At 38.7% G+C, this 24,755-nt stretch overlaps 2 protein-coding genes and 1 long non-coding RNA gene across 7 annotated transcripts; 2 read left to right on the top strand and 1 right to left on the bottom strand.

The window, feature by feature from the left end:
• The first annotated feature begins 53 nt into the window (after nt 1-53).
• Nucleotides 54-7,817, top strand: ZFAND1 (zinc finger AN1-type containing 1). The gene is made up of 8 exons (XM_040546169.1): nt 54-205; nt 1,661-1,703; nt 2,419-2,458; nt 2,803-2,930; nt 3,043-3,134; nt 3,900-4,024; nt 7,043-7,198; nt 7,328-7,817. Exons 1-8 carry the CDS (start codon nt 151-153, stop codon nt 7,496-7,498), a joined length of 810 nt encoding a protein of 269 aa, XP_040402103.1. The 5' UTR covers nt 54-150; the 3' UTR covers nt 7,499-7,817.
• On the bottom strand, nt 4,041-24,398 carry LOC121064533. The gene is made up of 3 exons (XR_005816535.1): nt 23,184-24,398; nt 7,834-7,888; nt 4,041-6,911 (listed from the first exon to the last, which is right to left on the bottom strand). It is a non-coding gene; the product is annotated as an uncharacterized LOC121064533 (long non-coding RNA).
• On the top strand, nt 9,958-20,894 carry IMPA1 (inositol monophosphatase 1). Of its 5 annotated transcripts, XM_040546155.1 has the most exons (10): nt 9,963-10,096; nt 11,606-11,666; nt 11,753-11,834; nt 12,994-13,127; nt 14,490-14,594; nt 15,874-15,919; nt 16,065-16,173; nt 16,926-17,034; nt 18,529-18,680; nt 19,078-20,894. In XM_040546155.1, the coding sequence occupies exons 3-10, from the start codon at nt 11,772-11,774 to the stop codon at nt 19,194-19,196; spliced, it is 837 nt and encodes a 278-aa protein (XP_040402089.1). In that variant the 5' UTR covers nt 9,963-10,096; nt 11,606-11,666; nt 11,753-11,771; the 3' UTR covers nt 19,197-20,894. The 5 variants fall into 5 exon arrangements, with proteins under 5 accessions (XP_040402088.1, XP_040402089.1, XP_040402092.1 ...); XM_040546154.1 differs by lacking the exon at nt 11,606-11,666 and having other exon boundaries at nt 9,958-10,096; XM_040546158.1 differs by lacking the exons at nt 9,963-10,096; nt 11,606-11,666 and adding an exon at nt 10,193-10,343.
• Nucleotides 24,399-24,755: the final 357 nt, after the last annotated feature.

Genomic DNA, 24,755 nt, shown 5'->3' with positions numbered 1-24,755 from the left:
CGGGGCGGGTTAGGGGCTGGGTTAAGGACGAGCAGGCGGTGGGACCGAGGCCGGTAACGGCGCCGGTAGCAGCACCGCCCCGGGGCGGGGACACCCGGTCCGTCTGCATGCAGTGCCCCGCCTGTCCCCGCCCGCCCATCCGGGAAGAAAATGGCGGAGCTGGAGGTGGGGAGGCACTGCCAGGCGGAGGGCTGCCGGCAGCTCGGTAAGGGTGGCTGGGGTGGCTCGGCTCGGCATGGCATGGCTCGGCTCGGCACGGCACGGCACGGCTTCCCCCTGCTGGCAGAGGGAGGAGTGGAGCAGCTGTGAGGGCCTCCATGTGGGAGTTCCCTGTCGGGGTGTCTCCGGCGCTGGCTCCGGGCCTCGCTTCTCTTGGTTTTGGGGTTTTCACACGGGTTTCGCGGTTTTTTTTCGTGCTGTGTCTTGGCTCCTGGTGTTAATGCTTGTAGTGGGCAGGTATACAGCCAAGAGGTCGTTTTGCTGCTGGGCAGCGGGTCTGAGAGGGGTTTTATTGAGAGGAACAGTCAAAAAGACAAGAAAAGCTGCATAATAAAAAAATAAATTAAAAAATCCGGTTTTATTTGTTAGGGTTGATTTCCCAAAGCCAGGTCTTGTTGGCACAACGTGCAGCAGCCCTACGTGATACATTGCCATTGCCTGCTATTTCAGTGCCATCACTAGTTGTTTAATCCCTATTTTTGCTAATCGTTATTGCTCATTTTTTCCATTCTTCACTCTCACCAGCCTTCGTTGCTTTCAGGAGATGATGTTAATGAAAATGTAACCACTAAAATGCTGGGTTTCTTTGTTTGTTTGTTTTTTAACTGGGCAGCAAAAGTACTCCTATTGAAGGTTTTCTGAGGCAGGTAGTCAGTCTCACAGATAAAGTGACCAAAGTTTTTGTGACCCGAGCTTTGTAGTCCAGTTGTATGCCAGTCCATCAAGTTCAAACTGAAGGATGGAAGACTCGAGTAATGGCCTAAAAGTGGGCATTTGTTGTCGTAGTTGACATGGCTGAGTTCAGCAGATGGTGAAGTGGTTTTATCTGTAACAGTTAATACAGTAGATGGGGAACATGTGCAGACTTAAGAAGTTACATGCAATTTAAATACACAAGAACGGTATGCATGGTGTAAAAGATAGGAAGGAGCAGGACAATCAGGACCATCAAATGGAGGAGATGCTGCCTTTTAGAAGGGTTGGTGTCTTCTCCAGTTGGCAAGCCATATAATAAAAATGTAAATTGTCCAGTGCATCTGCATTCAGTAAACAGTATTCTGAGTGGTCTCAAGACAAATTAAGTTTTTAGTGTAAGTAATAAATGTTTGTCTGATGGCTAGCTAAATGTTCTAGTTTCTAAATTTGATACTGGGAGGGGGGAAAGAAGCACTTTTTTAGGAATTTAAAGCATAATTCCAGAATGTATATAGTTTACCTCCTGGTGTATTTTTCAGTAATACTAACTAGAGGAGTTAGTGGTGTAACTGTGTTACAAAAGCCTAAGTACTGTGTAGATGCAGTTGCTAAGTGTCTTTGTAAAGATAACTGCCCCATGGAAAAGTAAATCATGTAAAGCAAAAGTTAACCATGTAAAAACTAAAAACTATGAGCAAAACAATAACCATGATGCCCAACTAATACAAACCTCTTCTTCTTTCAGATTTTCTCCCCTTTGTATGTGATGGCTGTTCAGGTGTCTTTTGGTGAGTTTTCCTGTTGAGAGTTTAGTGTGGCAGTTTTTTTTAGACCTAAATGTTGTATGAAATATACTGTAATTCAATGTAGATACATTCAGTTAAAAAAATAGTTTGTTTACTGACCTCGCAGCTTTGCTCCCAAGCGGCTGTTGTGGAGATTTGAAATCAGAGGGAATATCTAGAATACAGATAACTTATTATGGAAGTTGTGTATGGGAGCCTGGTTTGTACTGATTTGTGTTTGGTTGTTTTGCTTTTGTTGTTTCCGTGTAGGAAGAAAACCTAAATTTCTTCCACAGTCTCAAATCAGAGCCTGCACTGTGATTTACACTTAAAATTAGCAGCCTAAAGTTGAGAGCAGATCTGAAATGTCTCTTTAAAATGTTAGAAGGCATTTCTGATCCTGTGGAAGGTGATCCAAAAACCATTAAAATGGACGAATTTCAGTTCCTTTGAGATGAATTCATAAGCATGCTAATGACCTTATTCTTTTGAAATGCTTTGTTGGCATGGGGCAGAAATCCTAAGAGATAAATTATATAATGAGGAATAGCATAACCAATCCATTCAAGTTGCGAAATCAATAGATTAGAACAAATTCTAAGAAAATTTAACTGTGTTGCCATGATAAAACTTGTCAGATGGCTCTTAAGACACTTAAATGTTTTTTTCCTCTTGAAATGTTGATAATGGTGTGGTATTTTCTTCTTTTGCCACTAAGCCTTGAGCACAGGAGCCGGGATGCTCATGGGTGTTCTGAGGTAATGTAATAATAAATGACTACCTTAAATTTCCATGCAGCTTAACTAGCTATTAGACTTATATGCACAGTATATAAGTATGAATTATTCAACTTAGAATGTGACAAGCTTAAGAAATTAATGTACTCTTTTACTGTGTGTCAGAATTTAATTAAGTTTGAGGAGGGGGATGGTTCTTTTTCTATCTGAGCTAAACTTAACCAGGGCAAGAAAAGTAGGAGAGAGTTACTGAACTACTTTATCCCATAGAATGGAGAGCAAGCACAGTTCTTTTGGGACACTGTGGTGGTGATTTGTCTGTAATAGCTGTTTATTTAGACAGAATATTTTGTGCTAATTCTTAGGTGAATATAAGAAACAATTCTGTGAAACCAGATCAGCACAGATCTTACCCATGCTCATATAAGGACTGCAATGCAAAGGAGCTTTTACCAGTTCTCTGTCCCTACTGTGAAAAACATTTTTGCCTGAGGTGAGGTGTTTGCCTAAGGTGTTTAGGTTTAAACAAAGTGTTTAAACATAAATATTTGTTCATTAATGCATAGGGGAAAAAATTAATACAAATTTTTCACTGTTGTTTACAGACACCGGCATCAATCAGACCATGAGTGTGAGAAACTGGACACACCAAAACCCCGAATGGCTGCCACCCAACAGCTAGTTACACATATTATAGGCAAGTACAATGGGATATATATCTTAGAATTTTCTTCAGAAGCCTCATGACCTTCTGTAAGGGTCTAGCTTTGACCAAAAGAAGAGAAAGGGTGACAGTTCTTTGTTTTAACAGCCCTAAATTCCCCTGTCAACATGTAATTTGTTCATCAAGACTCACATAAGACAGCATGAGCAGATGTCTAGGAAGAGAGTCTTTGAAGATTAAATGGGGCTTAGTTTCAGAATGATTGTCTTGTTCTTGTTCTCCAAGTACTATAATTGTAGCTAGTCATTTATATTTGCATATTAATTCATATGCAAATAATGTAGTTGTATTGGGTGCACATGCCAGTGTGCTGAGTTTATACATATGTAACCAAACTGGCAAAAAAATGTGACTCCGTGATGTAATGTTTTGTACTTTTAAGCAAGATCTGGGGCAGGAAAGAGAACAACTGGACATTAGGTATTAAGTGTAGAAGGGAGGACCTGAACCTGTTGCCATATGAATACCATGATCGCCACAGGTACAGAAACATTGAAAGCATAGGCTTTTGCAACCTGTTTACCTGGTTCCGGTGCTCATCTGCTTTTCTGTGCAAAGGAGTTCTGTTAGGACTGTAGCCATTCCAGATATTCTTGAATGGGAGTACCTAATATCATGGCCTCAGGAGGGCATGACAGGGGTTGACACCTTAGAAATATAGTGAGGCCCAATAGACTTACTCCAAAATATGTTCAGGAGAAATGTGACTCATGCTAACAGGAATAATATTGTTCTCAGATTCTAAAAAAAATGAAGAAGCAAAAAGCAAAAAACGTAAAGGAGCAAAAAACAGTGAAACAGCAGCAAAAGTGGCATTAATGAAACTGAAAATGCACGCGTCTGGGGACAAATCCTTGCCTCAGGTCAGTTGTACTTGCTTTCAGTGATTGACTTCTCAAAGGAAAGAGAAGCTTTCTAAATTTCTGGTTCTTCATCTAGTTCCCTCAGTTTGGTTTTGGATTTAATTCTCTAAGCCCTTGGTCATTTATACATAGATCTCAGGCTGGCATCCAAAATCAATCTCACTAGTCTCATGTCTTTTATAAGATACGTATGTAGAGTTCAGAGCATTCAGGACAAATTCCTTTATAGCAGAAACGTGTTTGCCTGCCACACAGCAAACCCATTTCATGAGATACTTTTTGTGATGGGTACTGAGAGGCTTCTGACTCACACAGGATACAGTTTGCACAGCTCTGTACCAGTCAGATTGAACTTGTCTCATACTAAACTGAGCTCTGCGTTCTGCAAAGCTTCGTTCTTATTTCTGCTGCTCAGATTGAAGCCACATTTATTATGTTTCTGGTTGAGGTAGGAAGGGATCTGAAGTCAGTTGTTCCTGCCTTTGTATTGGAAGAGGGTCTTGACAGTTGCTTTATGTATATCTTATGCCTTTAACTTCTCTGAATCTTGAAGTATTTCAGAGATTCCTTAGTGTTTTTCACTACAGTGGCCAGTTGAATGTGGTGTTTAGATCTTTTTTGCGGATTATGTTTGGTTTGGAAACAACTTAATTCCTTCATCTAGAGTTTCACTTTAGATCTTTACTTAGGCATTCTCTTAAAATAACTATTTTAAATTACTTTAGACCATGCTGTTGGGCTGGAGCACACCGAATTTAGGCCTCTTATGTTAAATTTATAATATTGAAAACATTCTACATGATAATTTTATTGTTAGGTACATTTAATTGTTTTTACAACAACTACAGCTATTCAGTTACCGAGACCTCTTATGAATTTCTCTTTTCTATACTTTGTCATCCTGAAAAATTAGATAATTCTACTTAGGCAGATGACATAATACAAAGACCTGCTTGTACCACTCATCACAGATAGTGCCATTTAAATAAATGTATGCTGGAGGGAGAGTGATTCATTTCAAACATTGTGGAGCATAATAAAAAAATCTGCCCTTAGTATTTACAAGAAAATTTAAAAAGTTGCTTCCTAATTCCAAAGCCAGTAAGCTCTAACAAGTGTAGCAGAAATTACTATATGCTAATTTCTCTCATTAATTTTCTTTTATGTGGATGTTAATTCTTCAACCATGTAGAACGGTGATAATTTTAACACTGATAAATAAGCCTGTTATCCTCCAGCACCTCTCTCTATTTAAATTGCTTGCTAGACTCCTTCTGGCTATCATTTTTTACTGTCTTCTGTTGCCCAGCTTGTTTCAGTTTAACAGATTTTTTTTTTTAATATGAAGTTTCTGGAATGCCTCTTAGGCACATTAGCTCTCTCATCACTATATAGTGAAGATTGATAAATGTTTCTTGGAGGTACACCCAACGAAAGGACAGAGGGCAATGTGCACAAGCTGTAATATGTGAAATTCCAATTAGATACTAGGAAAAACATTTGCAGTGTGGGTGGTCAGACTTTTGAATAAGCTGCTCTGAAAATACGTGGTATCTTTGGGATGTTCAAAACTTGACTGAATCTGACTTGAAGCAACCTGATTTGTAGTTAGGTCCAGCTTTAAATTTGGCCTACTTTGAGCGTGGTTTGGACCACATGACCCCAGCAGTGCTTCCTGACCTTTCTTACTCTGTGATCAGGAGAATCAGGCTATACTGGATACATCTTTTCTCTGACCTCTTCTGTTGCGATTAGTTTTCTGCTGCTAATTGCTTCCTTCGGGTATACCTTTTCAAGACTGACTGGCTCAAAACAGGAGGGCCATACTGCAAAGTAGTGTTAGTTAGTGTGTCCTTGATTGACTGATAATCTCTTGAGTATTGCACAGAAATTCCAGGAGGCATGTCCCATCTTAGGGGTGCAACAGTAGAATGAGCAGTTTTGTGAATTATGTTCCAGTGAGCTCTGGGAGACTGTCTCATCCTCCTTAGAACTGGAGGAAGGTACCAGGGCACTGTTAGCAGATGAGTTGTTAGCGTGTGTCTGTAATAGGATGTCTGTGCTACCTGTTTCAAAAGCTGTGGTTGTTTACAATTTAGGAAAATTCATGTCCTGCTTCCCTTGCCCCTTTGTAATATTCCTGAGTGTTACAGATTTTTGTGTGTGGAGAGCACTTAAGTTCTTGGGAAAATTCACAGATTGAAATTCATTCTCAGTTTTATGAACACAACTGGGAGCAGGCTAGATCCATATTTTTCTAGGGAAGGCAAAAATCTTAAAAAATAAGACTTGCTTGTTTGATACTGTCTGGCTTGGACTCATAAAGGGCAGTCAACTGATGGATATACCAGTTGTACTTGTCTATGCATGAGTGTCAAGAAGAAATAAACCTGAAGAAGGGGTTGTCCCGGTCCCATTCAGAATCATTCTTATAGGTTACCCTTGAAATTTCTTAAACAAATGGTTCAGCCTAGCAGATATTGAAAGAACTATTAGTAGATAAAAGGATAAAAAACAGGATAAATGAGTAGGTGGCCCTGACTGAAGTGTTCATTTGTGAAACAGACATTTCTAGAACAATGAATTATTCTGTTTTAATAGGCTTTGCATTCCAAATTGAGACAGATTGTACTGCTGCCAGAAGCCAGCACTGCCTGTTTAAATTCACCTTTTTGTCTTCAAAGCAGTCACTTCTATCTAATAAACACAGGACAGACATTTTTCATATCTGTCTGTATATAATACTCTATACCTCTTGAAGTCTGAAAGACGTTCTTTCCAATTTTCTGAACTTACTGTCCATCATATATGTGCCTGCAGTTGGAGGAGATTGGACTTGACATTCTGAGCTATTTCTTCTGTTCTGCATAGGAATGGGGCCTTTGTCCTGATGGAATAGAACAACTAAAGTTTAGAATTTGGGGGTTGAAATTTACCTTTAACTGAAAAATGCATATGTCTGTAGTTATGTGTTTCTTCTGTAACTTTTGTTTTGCGTAATTTTTTATGTTTTTCTAGACGGAAAGAATTTACTTTCAAGTATTTTTACCAAAGGGAAACAGAGAGAAAAGCAAGCCCATGTTCTTTTGCAGTAAGTGGAGTATTGGCAAAGTAGTAGACTTCGCAGCTTCCTTAGCAAGCCTTAAAAATGACAACAACAGATCAACAGCCCAGGTAAATCAGTGATGATGATAAACATTTTCCAGGTTGTTTTTTTCTTTTTTTAACCCTTCTTCCCTCTTCCTCCACTTCTTGCATCTTAGGCAAATCCTGATGTTAATTTCTGCGTTATGTGTCTTGCAGAAATTGAGGTTATGCCATACTACCTCTGGAGAAGCCTTGCCATTTGAGGACACATTGGAAAAATGGCTATCTGATAAAGAATGTCCATTATTCAATGGTGGAAATATAATTTTGGAGTATCTTGATAATGATGTTCTATTTATAGAAGATACAGAGTCATACTTAAGTTAATTAGTAAATTATTGCAGACAACAAAATTTTTTTTAAGAATTCTGGTATTAAAACCAAGGCCATTTTCCTTTTAAATCACTAGTATGCCAGAATATGTCCTCACTTGTGAAGACACAGGTCCCATCAATTCCTCAGTTGCATAACTGGCAGAAGAGCTATGTCCTAAAAGGAATATTAGTTATTATATTAACTAATACTACAGATACTATCTAGAATAAATTTGCGCTTTATTTAACTGTAAGATGTCAATAATATTTTCCTAAATTTTTATTTATATTTGTGTAAATTATGGGAAAAGTGTATATTAAAAACAAATAGTGAAAATGGAAACTTACAGTATGTTGGTTCTTTGAAAGAGTATGTTGGTTTCTGTAAAAGAGTGTGTTGGTTCTGCGAAGGAAGGAAACATATTACACTCTTGCAGCATCTTTTCTAAATCTGCAAGAACAGATTTCATTTAGTTGGGAATGCAGCACTTTCCAACAGATCAGCCCCCAGCCTATACTAGTTCATGGGCTTATTTTTCCCTAGGTGAAGGACCCACTTGCCTTGGTTAACTTGAGGAGGTTCCTCACTGCCCAACTCTCCAGCCTGTTCAGGTCCCTGTGAATGGCAGCACAGCCCTCTGGAGTACCAGCTACTCCTCCCAGTTTTACATCACTAGCTCTTGCTTGAAAATTAATAAATAAGATGTAAAACACTTTGCATACATTATCTATACTGAGGATCTACTCAAAATTACTCAGTTGAGCAAACAAATTTGTCAAGAAAAATATTTAATGAATTTATAATTAACAGTACTTTTGCTCAAAGTTAAATAGATGAACATCAAGCTTGTTGTTTGTTATTTAGCTATATACTTTTAGCGAATGCAGGTCTGGGCTTTGCAAATGTTATACCACTGAGGGTGCTGTTGGTCGCATATCCAGGCCTTGTGCCATTTCACACACAAAATCTCCTTGCATGTATTGGTGACATACAGAACAAAGTTTGGAAAGACCTAAATTTATTTTTAAACTCTGCTTGGGTACATTACCTGTTAGATCAGCAGGGCAATGCCAAAGCAAACAATACCACATCACACTGAGAAAGCAGAAAATTACCTCTCATACTTTTATTTGCATCACTTTCCTTTTGCGTGTCTTTTAGAAAGACACAAATGTGTGTGCCCTGGAGTGTGATCTGTCTGGTGTGAAGACTTTTGTCAACAGATCACCTCTGTTCATCTTGCTTATCAGATGTCACGTAAAAATACATAGCCCTGCAGCTCAATTCTCTTAGCAGTCTCTTGCGTGAACAACAAGATTTTCTTTCATGTGGAATGGAAATTACCATTTTGCTGTGATATGGATTAGGTAAATTCCTAAACTCACAAGGAGATAATTTCAAGCATTTTTGTTTTAATTATGGTGATTTCTGTATCAATGCAGATTCTGAAACACCCTTATGGAGCTCGTAAAACTTGCTGTGATGGTCAGTATGCCATTAATGCTTAAAAAAAAAAAAGCCACTTTAAAAATACTGCTGCAGTTCTCTATAGTGTGTACTGACGCTTGTTTGGAAGCTTGTCTCAACAAAAGCTGAATCACAGCCAAAGTAACTCTTTGAGTTGGCTCTGTGGTTTTACTATAATCTTGCAGAGAATGATGTGCAAAATAGTTACAAAAAAAAAAAGAAAGGTATTTGTGCAGTTCTTTAAAGACTGTTATATACTGATAAAGTTCTCTATGACTATGCCTGTTTACAAAATGGGAAGGATGAAACATAGAAAGGTGAAGTGACTAGGGCCATTATGGCAACCTGGTCTGGTGGGAGGTGTCCCTGCCCATGGCAGGGGGGTTAGAAGCAGATGAGATCAAGGTCCCTTGCAACCCAAACCATCCTGTGATTGTATGATCCGGTGATTCTGTGAAAAGAACACCTCATTGTTTTATCTTTACTTGATGAAGGACAACAGGGTCGAAAGACTTCACGGAAAAATGAGACTGTGTTCATGCAACCTTACAACAGAAAGCGATGATCTTTGTTTTCGCCTCTATACCACTTTTATTATAGTCACTGTGAAAATGCAGACTTTGAACTGCAATTTTTTTTAAAAAAAATCATTGTTTGAAAGCTATTTTTCTGGAAAATAAGTTAGTATTTACTGTGCGTTTTAGAAATGTACAGTACTAGTGGTCTTTCAGTTTGCTGGTTTGATGTTAACCTGACCACCAGACCTGGCAGCAGGGGGAGCCAGTGAGGAAGCAAAAGAGGCCGTTTCACGGCTTTTAGGGAAAAAGCAAGACGTAAGGAAGAAGAACAAGCCCCGCAGGCAACTGGCTGACTCAGCTCTTTGCAGTTACTGTGACTCGCACCGCCCCAGCGGCGGGCACCGCGCCCCTCCTCACACCCGCCTCAGGGCAGGTCCCGCTCCCCCACCGCGCATGCGCAGCAGAACGCGGCTCCCGCCGTGTAGGGGAAGGACTAGCCCCGGCTCCGCCGTGCGCGCATGCGCAGTGCTGCCCCGGCAGCGCGCTGACAGGGAGCGGAGGTGCCCTGAGGTGCGGTGAGCCCCGACTCCCCCGGCCGCCATTTCGGGGCGCGCTGCCAGGCCAGGTGAGCCACGAGCCCCCCGGCCGCCATTTTGTGGGCGCGCTGCCGCCCCTGCGGCTGAGCGGCGCTTTTCGCTTCCAGCCCTGCCGGCCCGGTGGGACCCTTCGGAGCCTTTCGGAGCCCTGTGAGCCTTCGGGGCGGCTGGGTGCCGGTGCCCTGTGCCCTGCTGGGACCCGTGGCTGCTCCGCCGCCGCACCTCCGCCCTCCGTGCGGGTCTGAGCTTGCGGGACACAGCGGTCACGGGGCGAGAGTGAGCTGGGAGAAAATACGCTTCTTTTTGTAACTGCAAGTGTCGATGTTTAGTTAGACTGTGTGTAGGCTTGCTGTTCTGACAAGTTTTTACGTGTAAATGACTATTTTCCCTCCGGTGCGTGAGGCTGTGGTGCTGGGTGTGAAGGCACTCGAGGGTGCCTGTCGCGACAGACCCTGTGTTTAGAGGGCTGTGTGGAGCCATGCAGTTGGTTTGGAAGGGACCTTAAAAATCAGCTAGTTCTAGCCCCCTGTCACTGGCAGGGATGCCCCCGTGTGATTTAAGTGCATTATCGATGCAGTGGAACCATCCTCCTGTTTGCATTTTGTAACTATCTGTTTGGTTGGTTTTGCCTTCTCCAGGTGCTTAGGACCAAGACTAAAAGAAGCAAGGGTGTCTAGATCAGGATGGTTGTACTGGGGGCTCATGGGTTGTGGTGATTGCATTTCATTTTTTTTGACGCTTCCCAGTGCTGTTTTTTATGAGCACGTCTGCAGCGAGTTACACAACTATTGTCCGGGTCATCCCATCTCAAAGATGAAACCACTCAAGTAGGAAGTTATCTGGAAGGCTTACGAAAGGGCTAGGTTGCAAAAAGGAAACAAACCTGCAAAGTTCAGAATACCGTTGTGGCATTGAATGAACTTGTGGTTCTGTGGTGGGTGTGTCAGACATAATGTATGATATGCTGATTTGTATTTCACATGGTTTCTGCCAAATAGACATGCATAAATTAAATATTGGTAGCTTGTATTATTTAATAATACTCGAGAATACAGACGATACTTTAGAATGACTGTGAGATGCTGCATTTTTATGTAGAATCAAAACCGTTTCATATTTGTGTTTGGAATAAAACCCTAAAAGCATAGCAGAATAAACATCAAAAAATAAATTGGGGGGTTGTTCCCTTCTAATTTAGGATAGATAAATTCATTTAAACCATACTTAAAAATAGACCAAGCTGTATGTCAACAGTCTTGTAGTAAATTACAGTGAAGATTCTATTTTTAAACAAACAGACCCTGGGTTGTATACTGTATCTAAAAATGTGCTTGTCTGTAACCACACTTACTTTGCAAAGCATTCATATGCATTGAGGTCAGTATCTAAATGTAGAATCCTGTATATACATCTGTCTTTTGAGACTGAGGTTCTGTACTTGATAATGTTTTTATGTTATACCTTTATAATCACAAAGCGTAGAAAACATTGTGTAACTTAGACAAAAGTTTTCATACTTTTGAAATTAATTTTTCTAGGGTGAAGACTAGAACAGACTTCTGTATTCCAGTCAGGAGAAAACATTGCAGTCCAGAACAGGGGGAGTAAAAGAAGTGGAATTTATTAAAAAATATATATATATTTAAAGTCATACTAATTTTTGTGTGAATATGTCCTTTTGGTAGGCTATCCATCAAGGAAAACATGGCGGATCCTTGGCAAGAATGTATGGATTATGCAGTTACTTTAGCAAGAAAAGCTGGGGAGGTAAGGACAAACTATGTATAACTACTAATGTTATTTATTGAAGCTATGTATGTAGCTTTTGAGTGAGCTTTGTTGTTGAGATATTCTTCTGAGGAGTTTTTTCTTTTTAAAAAAAAAACAAACAATTGTTCAATGATATTCAAGTTCAAGATTATCTTTCATGTTTTCAGCTTGGTTAATTCAAGAAGACAACTTTGCATCTTCCTTTGGACCAGTCTGATAAAGGCTAAGGAGTATCTTTTATTTCTTAAATACATATTTTAAAAAAAAAAAAAAAGGTTTCTGAATAGGGGTAAACAAAGAGCATCTGTTTTTTCCCTTAAGCCATACCTGTCCCCCTTACCTTTTGAGCACCTAAAAGCTGTTGACAGTCTTTTTTGTGAGCACCTCAGTCAACTTTACACAGCGGTGTCTTGTTCTGTTGGCACAAGATATCATATTGTTTTCTCTTTATGAAGACTGCTTTGCATCTGCAAGAAAGAAGTATCTCTTATGGTGGCAGTACTGTACTGTTTCTCAATCTAAGATGGCTTAGAACAAGAAAAAGCTTGCACGTTTCAACAGACCCTTGTCGTAAGAGTGGTTAGCAAATGTTTAGTTATTCGTGGTGGTTCTGTTTGGTACATCTGTTTGCAGCCAGAGGAGATGGCACATATATTAATTCTGTCCCCTGCAGGTGTAAACTCTGCAGAATGTTGTCCCATTAAAGTCTTCCTCCAGAAAAACTTTCTAAGTTACAGTAAAATAATTTTGTGGGCTGTGAGGCATGGATACTTATTCAAGCTGATTCTGACAATTTTAAGATCGTAAATGCAAGGCCTAGTTAAAAATGCATGACATAAGCTCAGTCCTAAGTGTTTCATTCAACACTGTGGTACTTAAGTTTGTAAATTCACCACTTGTCCTAATAAAATAAAGCTCAATTTCATGTACCATTGTAAAGGTCATGTAAAAGTTTGTGCGGAATAGGGACTGGAGAAAAATGCAATGATGAGTCACAGCTCCTGCAATTAAATCCAGGTTTTGTCACTGTTTGTGTTTTGTATGTGTAGTATAGAATGTTATGGTAAAAATGATGCTTAAATTCTTGTGCAAACTAATTTTCCGTACTGTTAATGAAGAAAGCTTTTTTTTTTTCCTTCTCCCCATTTGTTAACAGATAATCTGTGGAGCACTCAAAGAAGAAAAATCCATTATGACTAAAAGTTCATCTGTAGATCTAGTGACTGAAACTGATCAAAAAGTAGAAAGCTTCATTATTTCTTTGATAAAAGAAAAGTATCCTTCTCACAGGTACGGCTTCTCATCAGTAGTACACTTTTGTTAGTGTTGAAGAGGTGACAAAATGGAAAACTTAGACTTTGCTTGGTAAAATTTCATTGTCATTGTCATGCTGGAAAATTATAGAAATCTCCCTTAGTCTTAGTACATTGAGTGTTTTAAAGAAGTAGTTTTTCCCAAATTCTTCTAAATTAATTGCTCACTAATTTTATCATTAAGTTAGAGAGCTGTAGTAACAAAACAGGGCCTCCACGGAGTCTAGTGATGTAAGTTTAGTCCTGCTCAAGGCTTGTGCTGAAAGACCCATCAGACTGAGCCAGCTGTAAATAACTTCTTGATCGTTTGTGTTGGAGAATCAAGGGTGGCCCCAGGGTACCAAATTTCTTGTTTGTTGTTGAAACTAGCATGCATTCATTGTCTAAGCTGGATGGCTTCCGTGGTACTGGGTGCACCTCTGGCAAATCTCCTATAGTGTAAGAACATCAAGTGTCCCTGAAAGAACGCAGGCTCTTCTGATTCTGCGTAACTGGGAGTCTGTTCTACAAAATACTAATTTCTGTATTATTTTTTTAACCAGACTTGCTAATTTTTCTTGCATTTTCCTGGAAATTTTCTTAATGTATCAGTATATGTGAAACATAATATGTATAGGGCTAGAAGAACTAAAGTGATGAAAGATGTCAGTAACCTGACCAAATCAGTGTAAGCATACAGATGTGCGTAATGACCATGAAATAAGCTTCTATGACATTCATAAACATTTTAAAATATTTTAGTTTAATCGTGCACTATTCCCTCATTCAGGAAGAGCTCTGATTTGGAATTCATACCTTTACCAAGTTACCTTTTTTCATAGCACTTGTAAAAATAAACAGTTCTGAGACTTTATAACTTCCTGTCGTATTTGGGTTGAAATCAGACTAGCAGTTACAGCAGCGGTCTAACCAACAGTACCTGACCACAGTAGCTTTCTTCAGTTAAAATACAGGCAAAAACCCATGCTTTATGGTACGAATAAACTGAGAGGTATAAATAGATGCAAGTGTTCTAGCCAAAAATGAATGATGTCATTACTGGAAAAAATATGAAAACTTCAGTGTTCTTAATGGTAAATTCTGGTAAGGGATATTAACACATAATGTTTATTTCCCCATATTTGGGGTTCATTTCTGACATGATAAATTTCAATGCAAGCTTGATCAGATGCAGTTGATGCTTTCCAGCTAAGTTCTGCATTTCTCAACTTCTTACATATTGCACTGATGGTGCAAAAACCTCCATCTCACTTTAAGAATTTTAATTTCAAGGACAATACTGTGATTCAGACTTTTAAAACAATTTCTTTGTATCTTTTTAATGAATTTGCTACTTCAGCTTCATCGGAGAAGAATCTGTTGCTGCTGGGGAGGGCAGCATTTTAACAGATAACCCCACATGGATTATAGACCCTATTGATGGAACTACCAACTTCGTACACAGGTTTACCTTTCTTTTTTATGTTAGCTGCTGAAGATGTGTTAGCTGCTTAACTGATAAACTGTTTTCTTTCTTCAATTTCAGGAAAGTAAGGCTTTTTCACTTCTAAATAGTTTTAAAAGAGATACTGTGCAACTCTTAATGGTTACAAATTGTTGTTGGAATTTACTGAGACACATTGGGCAAACCTCTCATTATCATCTTTGTAATTCTGTAACGGTTATGGTAGTCTCACTGTAACCAAGAGCAGAAATTCCATGTGAGGCCTGTACTGTGCTGGCACAGGCGTCAAAGATAAATGGACAGATTTTTAAAAGTAAAGCAGCATGAGTCAGAATTCTGGGTTATGTCTTCAGAGAGGTTTTGGTGAAAGGCACTAACAGCTCCCAGTGCTGATTTCTAACAAATCTCAAATTCACTGAGATCTATGATCTGCTGCCATGAAAGAAAGCAGAATTATCACCAGTGACTGCCTAGTGGTATTTTTCATCAGGGTGATGATGGTACTTTTAGGGTAATGACAATTGCCTATTCCCTCATCTTTGAAACATGATACATTTTGGCACCGGTGAGCTTTTCTGAACACACTTGATTCTAGTTTTGAAACGACTGTTACTATCTGGGCCACAGCTTTAAACAGCTCTTGAATCCTGCTAAATAACATGTTTAACAAGCTGCAAGAAAAGAACTTAAGTCTGTAATTTTTGCAGAGGTTAATTAAAGCAAATTCTTTAGAACTGTAAATTGTAAAATAAATAAAATTTAAAAATTGGTTGATCGTTAAAAGACTTAGCAAAACTGGGATGCAGCCCAGTATGTTGTATACACTTGTACCGCCTTCCCTCTTTCTTCTGCATTCTCGCTTCACATTTCAATATCTTCTGTATTGCTTTGATGGAGGGGGGAGGAAGGGGAGATGACTTGCTTATTCTGATGAAACCATTTTGGCCAGACAGTTTGTTCCCTCTGAAAACAACTGTTAGTAGCATAGAGGCTTCCTTGTGTTCTTTGGCTGTAAAATAGTGACAGTCCCTAAGCCCAGATGTAACATGCCTAACTTCAGTGGGTGGAAAAGTTGGTATTTGCAGTGGTAAATAGTGTTGTTGGGTCTATTTTTGTAGTAAATGGTGCAAATCCCAGAAAACCAGTATTTCTTACGTTTCTCGTGTTTCTTTTTCAAATATGTTACATTTAAGTGAACATCATTTTTGTTAAGCATAAGCATGGTAATTAAAGAAGTATAGTATCTCACTATAAATTAGTGAAATGTTTTGTTTTGTAGGTTTCCATTTGTGGCAGTTTCAATTGGCTTTGTTGTAAACAAAAAGGTATACTTTTTATTACTTTTTATCTGATCAAACAAAACCGAATAATTTATTGTTTCTAGTTATTACTAAGGTTTGTATTTTCATAGTAAATAGGAAGAAAAGAGGGGGAAAAAAACACCAACCTTAAGGTATCTTTATTTTGCAGATAGAGTTTGGAATTGTGTATAGTTGTGTAGAAGACAAGATGTATACTGCCAGAAAAGGAAAAGGTGCATTTTGCAATGGTCAGAAACTGCAAGTATCAGGCCAAGAAGGTAAGTGGAACAAAGTAGTTTTTTTATAATAATTCAATTTATTTTGAAAGTGATGCGTCCACACTTTAGGGCTTGTGCTAAAAAACTGGAATATATCCATGTTTTTCTTTGCAAAGATAGGCTTTTATGACTATGGGTTGTTCAGGTTTCAGAAACGGCTTTTATGTTCTCTTTTATGCATTTAATGTGCTTATGATCTTTGCAAGATCAGCACTCAGGAGTTGAAGATTTTATTCCTTGTGTGTCTGTGTTTTTTTTATTATTTATTTTATTCCCTATATGTCTGTAATCCCTCTCCATTTGTTCTTTAGAAACTGTAACAAATCTATCAAAAAAAATTTGACTTCTTCCAGGTGTGAACTAGCATGGGTGTAAATCAGTATCACTCTAGTATACTATACCCTATGCAAAACAAAATCCACATGTAAAATGGGAGGCTTTTAAAAATCTGAAAACTGTTACAATTTTTCTAGCAGTAGAATTTAATTCAGTAAGTGACATAAATTAATAGATATACTCAGTTGAACAATCTCAAGCTTTGTTGGCTTTATTTTATTTTATCCTGCCATTGTCCCTGCAAGAAAAGATACTTACATCCAGTATATGGAATATTAACACTAAAATACCTTACTGTTATTTAGTTGTATAAGAGAGCAATGAGGTAAACTCTGTTCAAATTCAACTTGCATAATAACTGTAATTAGGTATCTAAGTTGTACTGTTGGAAAAGTGAGGTTTTATTTCTTTTCCAGACATTACAAAATCCCTTTTAGTAACAGAATTGGGATCTAATCGTGATCCAGAGACTATAAAAATAATTCTTTCTAACATGGAAAGACTTCTCAGTATTCCTATTCATGGGTAAGATACTGTTTATTTTTGATCTTTACTGATAGTGCTATATACTGGCATTTTTAGGATGGGTCAGTTACATTCCATATAACATAAAAGTGAAATGTGATCTAAATGTTATTGTCTAGTAGCTTCTGCAGAGAAACTATCCAAGTGTGTTGCAACTTTTTTCAGACTGGGACATAGATAAGAAAACCCTAACAATCAGATAGTAGTGAGAATTGAAGCATGTTTGGGTTTGTAGGAGTAAAAAGTATTGTATTTTGTAGGTTAAAAAAAATTCTACGCATTCTTTTGAGAAAGACACATGGAGTAAAACTGGAGCAGCTAAGTTAGATTAAAGCAGCTGTATTAAGTTCTAGTTCCCTTTCCCTGTAGTAATGATAGTAATTTTTGAATTTTTTAATATAGAAGACAAAAGTAGATCTCCCTTTTGTCTTTCAGTGCTGTACCAATTTTTTGAATTTGTTGAAGTAATTTAAATTAGCTACAAACTGGTCTTACTTCAATGTATTCCGTTTGCTCTTTTACGGATAAGCTGAAGCCTATATTTCCACAAATTATTTTGTACAAAGGTGATTTCAGTAGACGGTTTTCTGTTGTTCGACCACGTTTCTACTCTCATTTCTAATCTAAAAGCAATTGTAGTTTTATGCTGAGATTCTCAGGATTCTTGTTTTGACATCTAACATTTGGATGCTTTGTACTTTCAGAAAGCTTTCTGATGTCATTAAAGAATATATGCTAAATTGTAAGTAGGGAATGTATTTTAGGTGTGTTTTCAGTTCAACTTTGGTATTTTACTTCTAAAGAGTAAATAGATTAAAGTCAATTTAAGTTGCTTAGAAAGTTGCAGCAAGAAGCTGTACAGTTACATTTTAATGTAAATTTTACTGGTAATTAAATTATAATTATTTGTACAAGCCAGTTATTAATTACATCAACATTTCCAAAAGAAATTGGTATTTGGAACACCAAAAATGCTTTGATCGCTATCCAGACTGAATTTATACTATGTAATTTATTTTTTGTGATTACTGCTGTTAGTGTATTTTGCAAGTCAGAGATGCTTACTGACCATCTCCAGAAAAACTGAAGTAACTGCTTTTGCAGTTTGAGAACAATATACATGCTACTTGAATTCTTGTATTCAAAAAGTAAAGTACAGTATCTCTTACTGTTTCATGGGTAGATATCTTCCATAATATTTTTTTTTAGGTTAAGAAATTATTCAAAATATATTTTCACTGTAAACCAAATTATTTAATGAAATTTATAAATGTTACTTCCAGAAATTTTCTATACTCACAGAGCTGTTCAAGCTACTAAAAAAATAATTGGGAATTTAGTTGCACATACTTGCTTCACTGCAGCATTCCATCACGCTTTCTCTCTCTCAATTCATTTGTGTATGATGCTTTTGTGTTCTCTGTGCTGTGTACACAGACATTGTGACTTTCTTACAAACTGTTCTCAACTAAAAACCAACTATGTTTCCTTTAGGATTAGAGCTGTTGGTACAGCAGCTGTGAACATGTGCCTTGTGGCAACGGGTGGAGCTGATGCCTATTATGAAATGGGGATTCACTGCTGGGATATGGCAGGGGCTGGAATCATTATTACTGAAGCAGGTGGTGTGCTCCTAGATGTATCAGGTAAATACAGGGGAATGCATGATACTCTGTCATCCTTTTAAATAGCTAATTTGGAGCAAAAGATAGCTGAAATGGCAGAGAGGTTTTTCAGTCCTCTGAGTTACCACTACTGAACAGAGTTCTCATCCAGTTAATGGAGAGAGTCAATTTAATTTTCTTAATCTGCAATGCAACCTTTACCCTCTTGGCTAAGTACCTGGAAGAAAAAGGCAGTAAACACACAATGAAGAAAATTTAAATATAGTTCATATGCTGTATCTGTAGAGTTAAATGCATTTTTATCCAGGAGCAGAACTTGGTCCTGAATCATTCATGTTTTTTTTAATGCTTATTTTCTTACCAACTTCTAATTTTTCTCCAGCCATAAGATAGTTACTTTGCTTGTTTTTATTTTTAGGTGGACCGTTTGACTTGATGTCTCGAAGAATAATTGCAGCAAGTAGTCGAGCTATTGCTGAGAGAATAGCCAAAGCACTTCAAATAATTCCTCTGAAAAGGGATGATGCAACTAATTGAATACCAAAACTATGCCTTAAATGTAATTATGCAATGGTTGTCTCTGTTACGTGGTGGCTGTTCTACACCTTAAACCTGATAAAAAGGTAGATAAATAGACGGTAGTCTTTCAGTACTGGTAGTTCATGATGTGACTGTGAAGTAGTGTTTTGAGATTGGACCAACATCTAAGTAAGCTTTTATTGCTAGGTATTCTATTTCACATCACAATCACACATAGAGTTATGAAAAGAAACATATAGATAAAGCTACAATTTTCAAGTTTTATACTACACTGGAAGACATAGCAAGAAACTCTGATGTATAGTTCCATAAGTGACAAAACAAAATTCACTGGCTAAACACCACGTAATGACACCTGACCCCGAACCCAAAAAGATCAAGGCAGTACTGTTTTCCAGTCTCTATCCCTCCTTCTCCTGTTTGTTGCTTTCTTCAGTGTTATCAGTGTTGTTATGTATTTTCTAGAGGTAGTTCACGCGTTTCCAGACCTTTTTAGTTGCGTGTAGTTTTGACTCTTAATTTAAAGCCTTTGTTGCCTGTCTTTGTTTTAGTAGTCATTGTTCTGCCTTTCTTATGGTAGATAAACGCAATATATTCTTCTGCCTCGTATGTGGCCAGTATACTTGCAAATTCGTTACAGTTGGAAAAATAATATTGTGCCAAAAACCACAGGATTCTCCCAGGAATAAGTTCAGAGCATATCTCCTCTCGACAAATGGACTTCCTCCAAATTACGATGAAGTATGATTTGCATTTGGCCTTTGAAATCAGCTTATTCTTGGCAGTTATAACAGTCATTATTCTTGTTTGGGTTTCTCCATGGATGAATGTGTTTAAAAACGTAAGGAATCCTTAAAGTTCAAGAGAATTTGCAGCAACTCATCTGGCAAAAAGTAAGTCAATAGTCCAGGTTTTTTACATCTTTTTGTAAGTTATAAAAGCAGTGACCAAGCAGTATCAGGTTTCCATTGTGTACAGGCACAAAAGAAGTGTATATAAACCTAAAGTGTTTATAAATCTAGAGGTGTTAGTAATTTAATACTTTATGTTCATTGTTCTAAACTTCTAAAATTGATTCTTTTCATTTTTGTATTTAAAAATATCAGTCTACTGGTTTTTTAATGCACTTTAAAAATTATTTAACTTAGCTCAATTTTTAGACTGATTTTTGTGTCTGAGGTTTCCAAAAGAAAATTATCTTATAGTGATGGTCCAGTGAAATCACAGCAATGCTTTAGAAAACCTGGCTTTTTGTACTGCTGTCCCACTATTTTTATTTTGGAAAATGTTCTCTGTCTTGTAAGTTCCAACGGCTCTATTGTTGTAAATTTGAGTCTCCTATATGTGTTGATTTTTTTCTTGCAGATTTTGCAGAAATATTTAATTTGAAATAGTATCTAATGCCAATTTATTAATATGAATGAGATCAGCAATTGCCTGATACTTGAAGGTCTTGTCAAAAAAAACACACCTTAATTTTACTTTTAAAAGTACCTATTTGACAAGAAAAGGAACTGCTTGAACGTTTCACTGTAACTTTATTGCTGTAAATGATGTGGGATCATCATTATTTCTTGAAGTATGTTTATTATACCGTTTCTGTGGTAGAGCAAATCCTGCAGAACTTTTTTTTTTAAACTAATAATTTGTGAAATGGAGGCATACCTTAAAAAAAAAAATAAATGAGAAGAAAAATGAGGTGGTGATGTGGTTTAACCCAGCAAGCAGCTAAGCCCCATGCAGCTGTTTGCTCACATGGGGGTTGGGGAGAGAATTGAGAAGTAAAAAGGTAGAACTTATGTGTTGGATAAAGTCAGTTCACTAGAACAACAATGAAAGGGAAAATAATCATGCTAAAGAAATACACTGAACAACTGATGTGTAATGCAGTTGTTATCCACCTGCTGACTGATGTCCTGTTAGATCCTAAGCAGTGGCCCTCATTCTCGGTTTCATTGTTCAGCATGTCACCATATGTTATGGGACACCCCTGTGGCCAGTTGGCGTCTGCTGCCCTGGCTGTGTCCCCTCCCAGCTCCTCGTGCACCCCCAGCCTCCTCACTGGCAGGGCAGTGTGAGAAGCCAGTCCTTGGGTCTGTGTAAGCGCTGCTCAGCAACAACTAAAAGATCAGGGTGTTATCAGCATTCTCTTCTGAAATCCAGAACGCAGCACCATACCAGCTACTAGGAAGAAAAGTATGACTTGTAGTTTGGTGCAGGGTCCCAACAAGCTGGTCTTGTGGGCTTAAAGATTGCTCTGAATTCCTCTTCTTAGGCTCTGATGCACAAAGATCATAAGCTGTGGAGCCTTTACAGAAGTGGGGTTGTGTATACACCTGCACTAGGTTTTTAGGGAGGCTATTCCAACATCTTCCTATGAGATAACAGTAATGATGTCAGTCCTCAGAGCTCAAACTTTGCAGATACGTTGCTTATGATTCGTTTCTGAGGCCCTCAGCTGGTTGAAGCATGTAGCTTTCTCATCATTAGCTTTCCTAATGCTCTTTGAGGGAGAATTTTTGAAGTGCCATTTTCAATCTTTGCTTTCTCACTCTACCCTGGTCTTCAACGTAATCAATCTATTTATTTATTTATGGACTCCATAAAAGTCAACTTTTATGAATTGTCTGCTTTCTTTTTAATTTCAATCTCCCTTACAGGGGGATCAGAAATCCCTGTTTGCTACTTTGGTAAATTGTAATTCTCTCAAATAAGTCTTCATCTAATGTGACCACTTCTTTTAGTCACATGAAAGGACACCTGAATGTAGTTGTGTAGAGGCATTATCTTTTTAGATCTGTGCTAGTGTGCAATTTTGACAAAAGTTGTAGTAATGTGGAGAAGTTATGATCACTGTGTAATCAAAATGCTTTTGAGATATTATATATGAGGTATTCCCAGAATCTGCAAAACAATAAAGCACCTATTTTGTTCTGAAAGAGTGACAAAGTTAATAATTTTGAAATTGGTAATCGTTTAAAAATATAATTTAATATAAGGTTATATACCTACAAGGTAGCTTTTGCTGAGCAATTCGTATCAATCAGAAAGGAAAGCCAGTCACCATGTATAGAATCATAGAATGGTTTGGGTTGGAAGGGACTTTAAAGATCATTTGGTTCCAACCTCCCCTGCCATGGGCAGGGACACCTCCCACCAGACCAGGTTGCCCAAAGCCCCATCCAACCTGGCCTTGAGCACCTCCAGGGATGGGGCATCCACAGCTTCTGGGCAGCCTGTGCCAGTGCCTCACCACCCTCTGAGTGAAGAATTTCTTCCCTATATCTAGTCTAAGTCCCCCCTCTTTTAGTTTAAAGCCATTCCCCCTTGTCCTATCACTACACCCCCTGACACAGAGCCCCTCCCCAGCTTTCCTGTAGGCCCCCTTTAGGTACTGGAAGGCCGCTGTAAGGTCTCCCCAGAGTCTTCTCTTGTCTAGGGTAAACCCCAGCTCTCACAGCCTGTCTTCATAGGAGAGGTGCTCCAACATGTTCATGTCCTTACACTGGGGCCCCAGAGCTGAGCACGGCACTCCAGGTGGGCATCTCACAAGACCAGAGTAGAGGGGGAGATTGTGATAATTGTCTACGACAAACCACAGAGCTTCTCTGCTTCTTCAAAGCAGGGAGTTCTGGTAAATTTAATCCTTCAGAGCTTTTCCCAGTGTAAAATGTTGCCAAAGCGAAAGATGCTTCAGGCTTTTTTCCAGTCCTGTTAAGCAGCTCCGAAGAACCACTTTTTTCCCTTCACTAACAAATCAAATATGGATCATTATTCCTAATATCTGTGACCAAAAGCTATGGTTTTGCAGAGCTTCTGCAGAGTCTAATGCCTACGGCTGACCTAGATAGACACTCTGACCAGACACAAAATGTCAACCTGTGAACTCAGTATGAAGCAACTTAAGTACAGGAGATCTCTTTCTTTTCCTGAACTTCTTCCCATCCTCTCAAACACAGCTGCTAATTCAGCTCTATTCATTACCTGTGAGTGAAGTAATTGCTTCACAAGTCTGATCCTGCTGTTACAGTGCTGACACGCAACTCTCCAGCAGCACATTGCCATTGGATTTACGGCAGGTGGCATGGCTTCCATTGTTTGTGCAAGCTCCAGGCATCAGAAGGTTATTGTTGGTGATGTGACGCCTCAAGAGCCTCTGCCAGAGCCAGCCACATCTCCAGGACAACATAATCCATTCAGCTTCTGGCTTAGTGCCTGTCCTGCACCAGAAGTGACGGTGAATGCAGTCTGTCACATCACTCCTCAGTTTGCACAATCTTCACGCACAGTTCTGTGGCTTCAGATCAGCAGGAGCTTCGGAAATGTCCTCTGCGCCCGCTGTCTGCTGTCTGCCTGCTGCAACAACACGGCAAACAAAAGCTGCCACACTTCAAAGCCATGTGCAGCCTCCAGAACAAACAAACTGGAGGAGCATGCTCTGCTGAAAGAACATTGTGCCATTGTATTAAAGAGCTACAAACTCATGCCTGTTGGAGGAAGATGGTTGTCTCCCACGGTAGAGCAGAAATCATTTCCTACCACAATTAAGGCTGGTAAGATGCTAAAAATGATGGTGTATGTCCATCCTGTTCCAGAAGCTTAATGCTTATGCCGATGAATGCTACTACTACATTAAGTTGAGGCTGCACATTGTGTGTCATACTTGCACTTGGTTTGCACAGTAGTGGTCAAGAATTTTGCACTATTTTTTTTTTCTACACCAACATTTCTTCAGTTAGGAATCAGGCCATTGGTACTCCCATTTAAGTAAGAGGAAAAGAAGCACAAAATGCAACAGCAACTACTGCACAACAGCAGTAGTGAAGAATAGAAACCTGCCCTGTTTTTAAGCAGTGAAAGATCAAAGTTTACGTTTTGGTATGTCTGGCCTTAGCTCAGTCAAACCATGACTGCAATCATGTAAGGCAGCTAACTCAGAGGAAGTGATGCTACCTTAAATACTTGGCAACTAATGTCATAGAAGCTCTTCCTTCACTTGCTGTGTTAAATCTTCCTCCTCTGCTGTCCCTTGGAGAGGTGGATCTGTACTATTTATCCTATCTGCGTACACGAATGGAGTTCAGGCTCAGAGAAGATTCACGCAGTCTCAAACTAAGCTGTGCTTCACCGTGCCTGACAAAACACTAGATGGCAGCCAGAGCCAGGGAAACACCCTAAGGTCCACAGTTACTTTTTTATACGCAACGTTCCCTTTCCACTCCCTTCCATTCTCCTTCTGCTGGCCCTAATTAATGTTTAATACAATCAAGACCATATCTGATAATTACTCAGAAGAATTATACCTGGAGTACTTGCTCTCTGTGTGTCTGTGTCTTGACAAGAAATTTGAAGCAGGACTTTTGTGCCAGCAGCATTGACATTCCCTCCTTGTCAGCTTAAGTGTATTGAAAGATTGTGGTATTTATCACAAGAACTTGAATCTGAATTATATATAAAAAAAAAAAAAGTCTCTTTGATTTACCGAAGCTGTACAAAATATTAGATTATACTGTACTTAAGGCTGTAGTCATTTCCCCTGGAGTTTTGCTGTCATAA

This window comes from Cygnus olor, chromosome 2 (genome assembly GCF_009769625.2).
Source record: "Cygnus olor isolate bCygOlo1 chromosome 2, bCygOlo1.pri.v2, whole genome shotgun sequence".
NCBI lineage: Eukaryota > Metazoa > Chordata > Aves > Anseriformes > Anatidae > Cygnus > Cygnus olor.
Note: the sequence above shows the minus strand (reverse complement) of the source record. Positions and strands in the feature narration are given on the sequence as shown.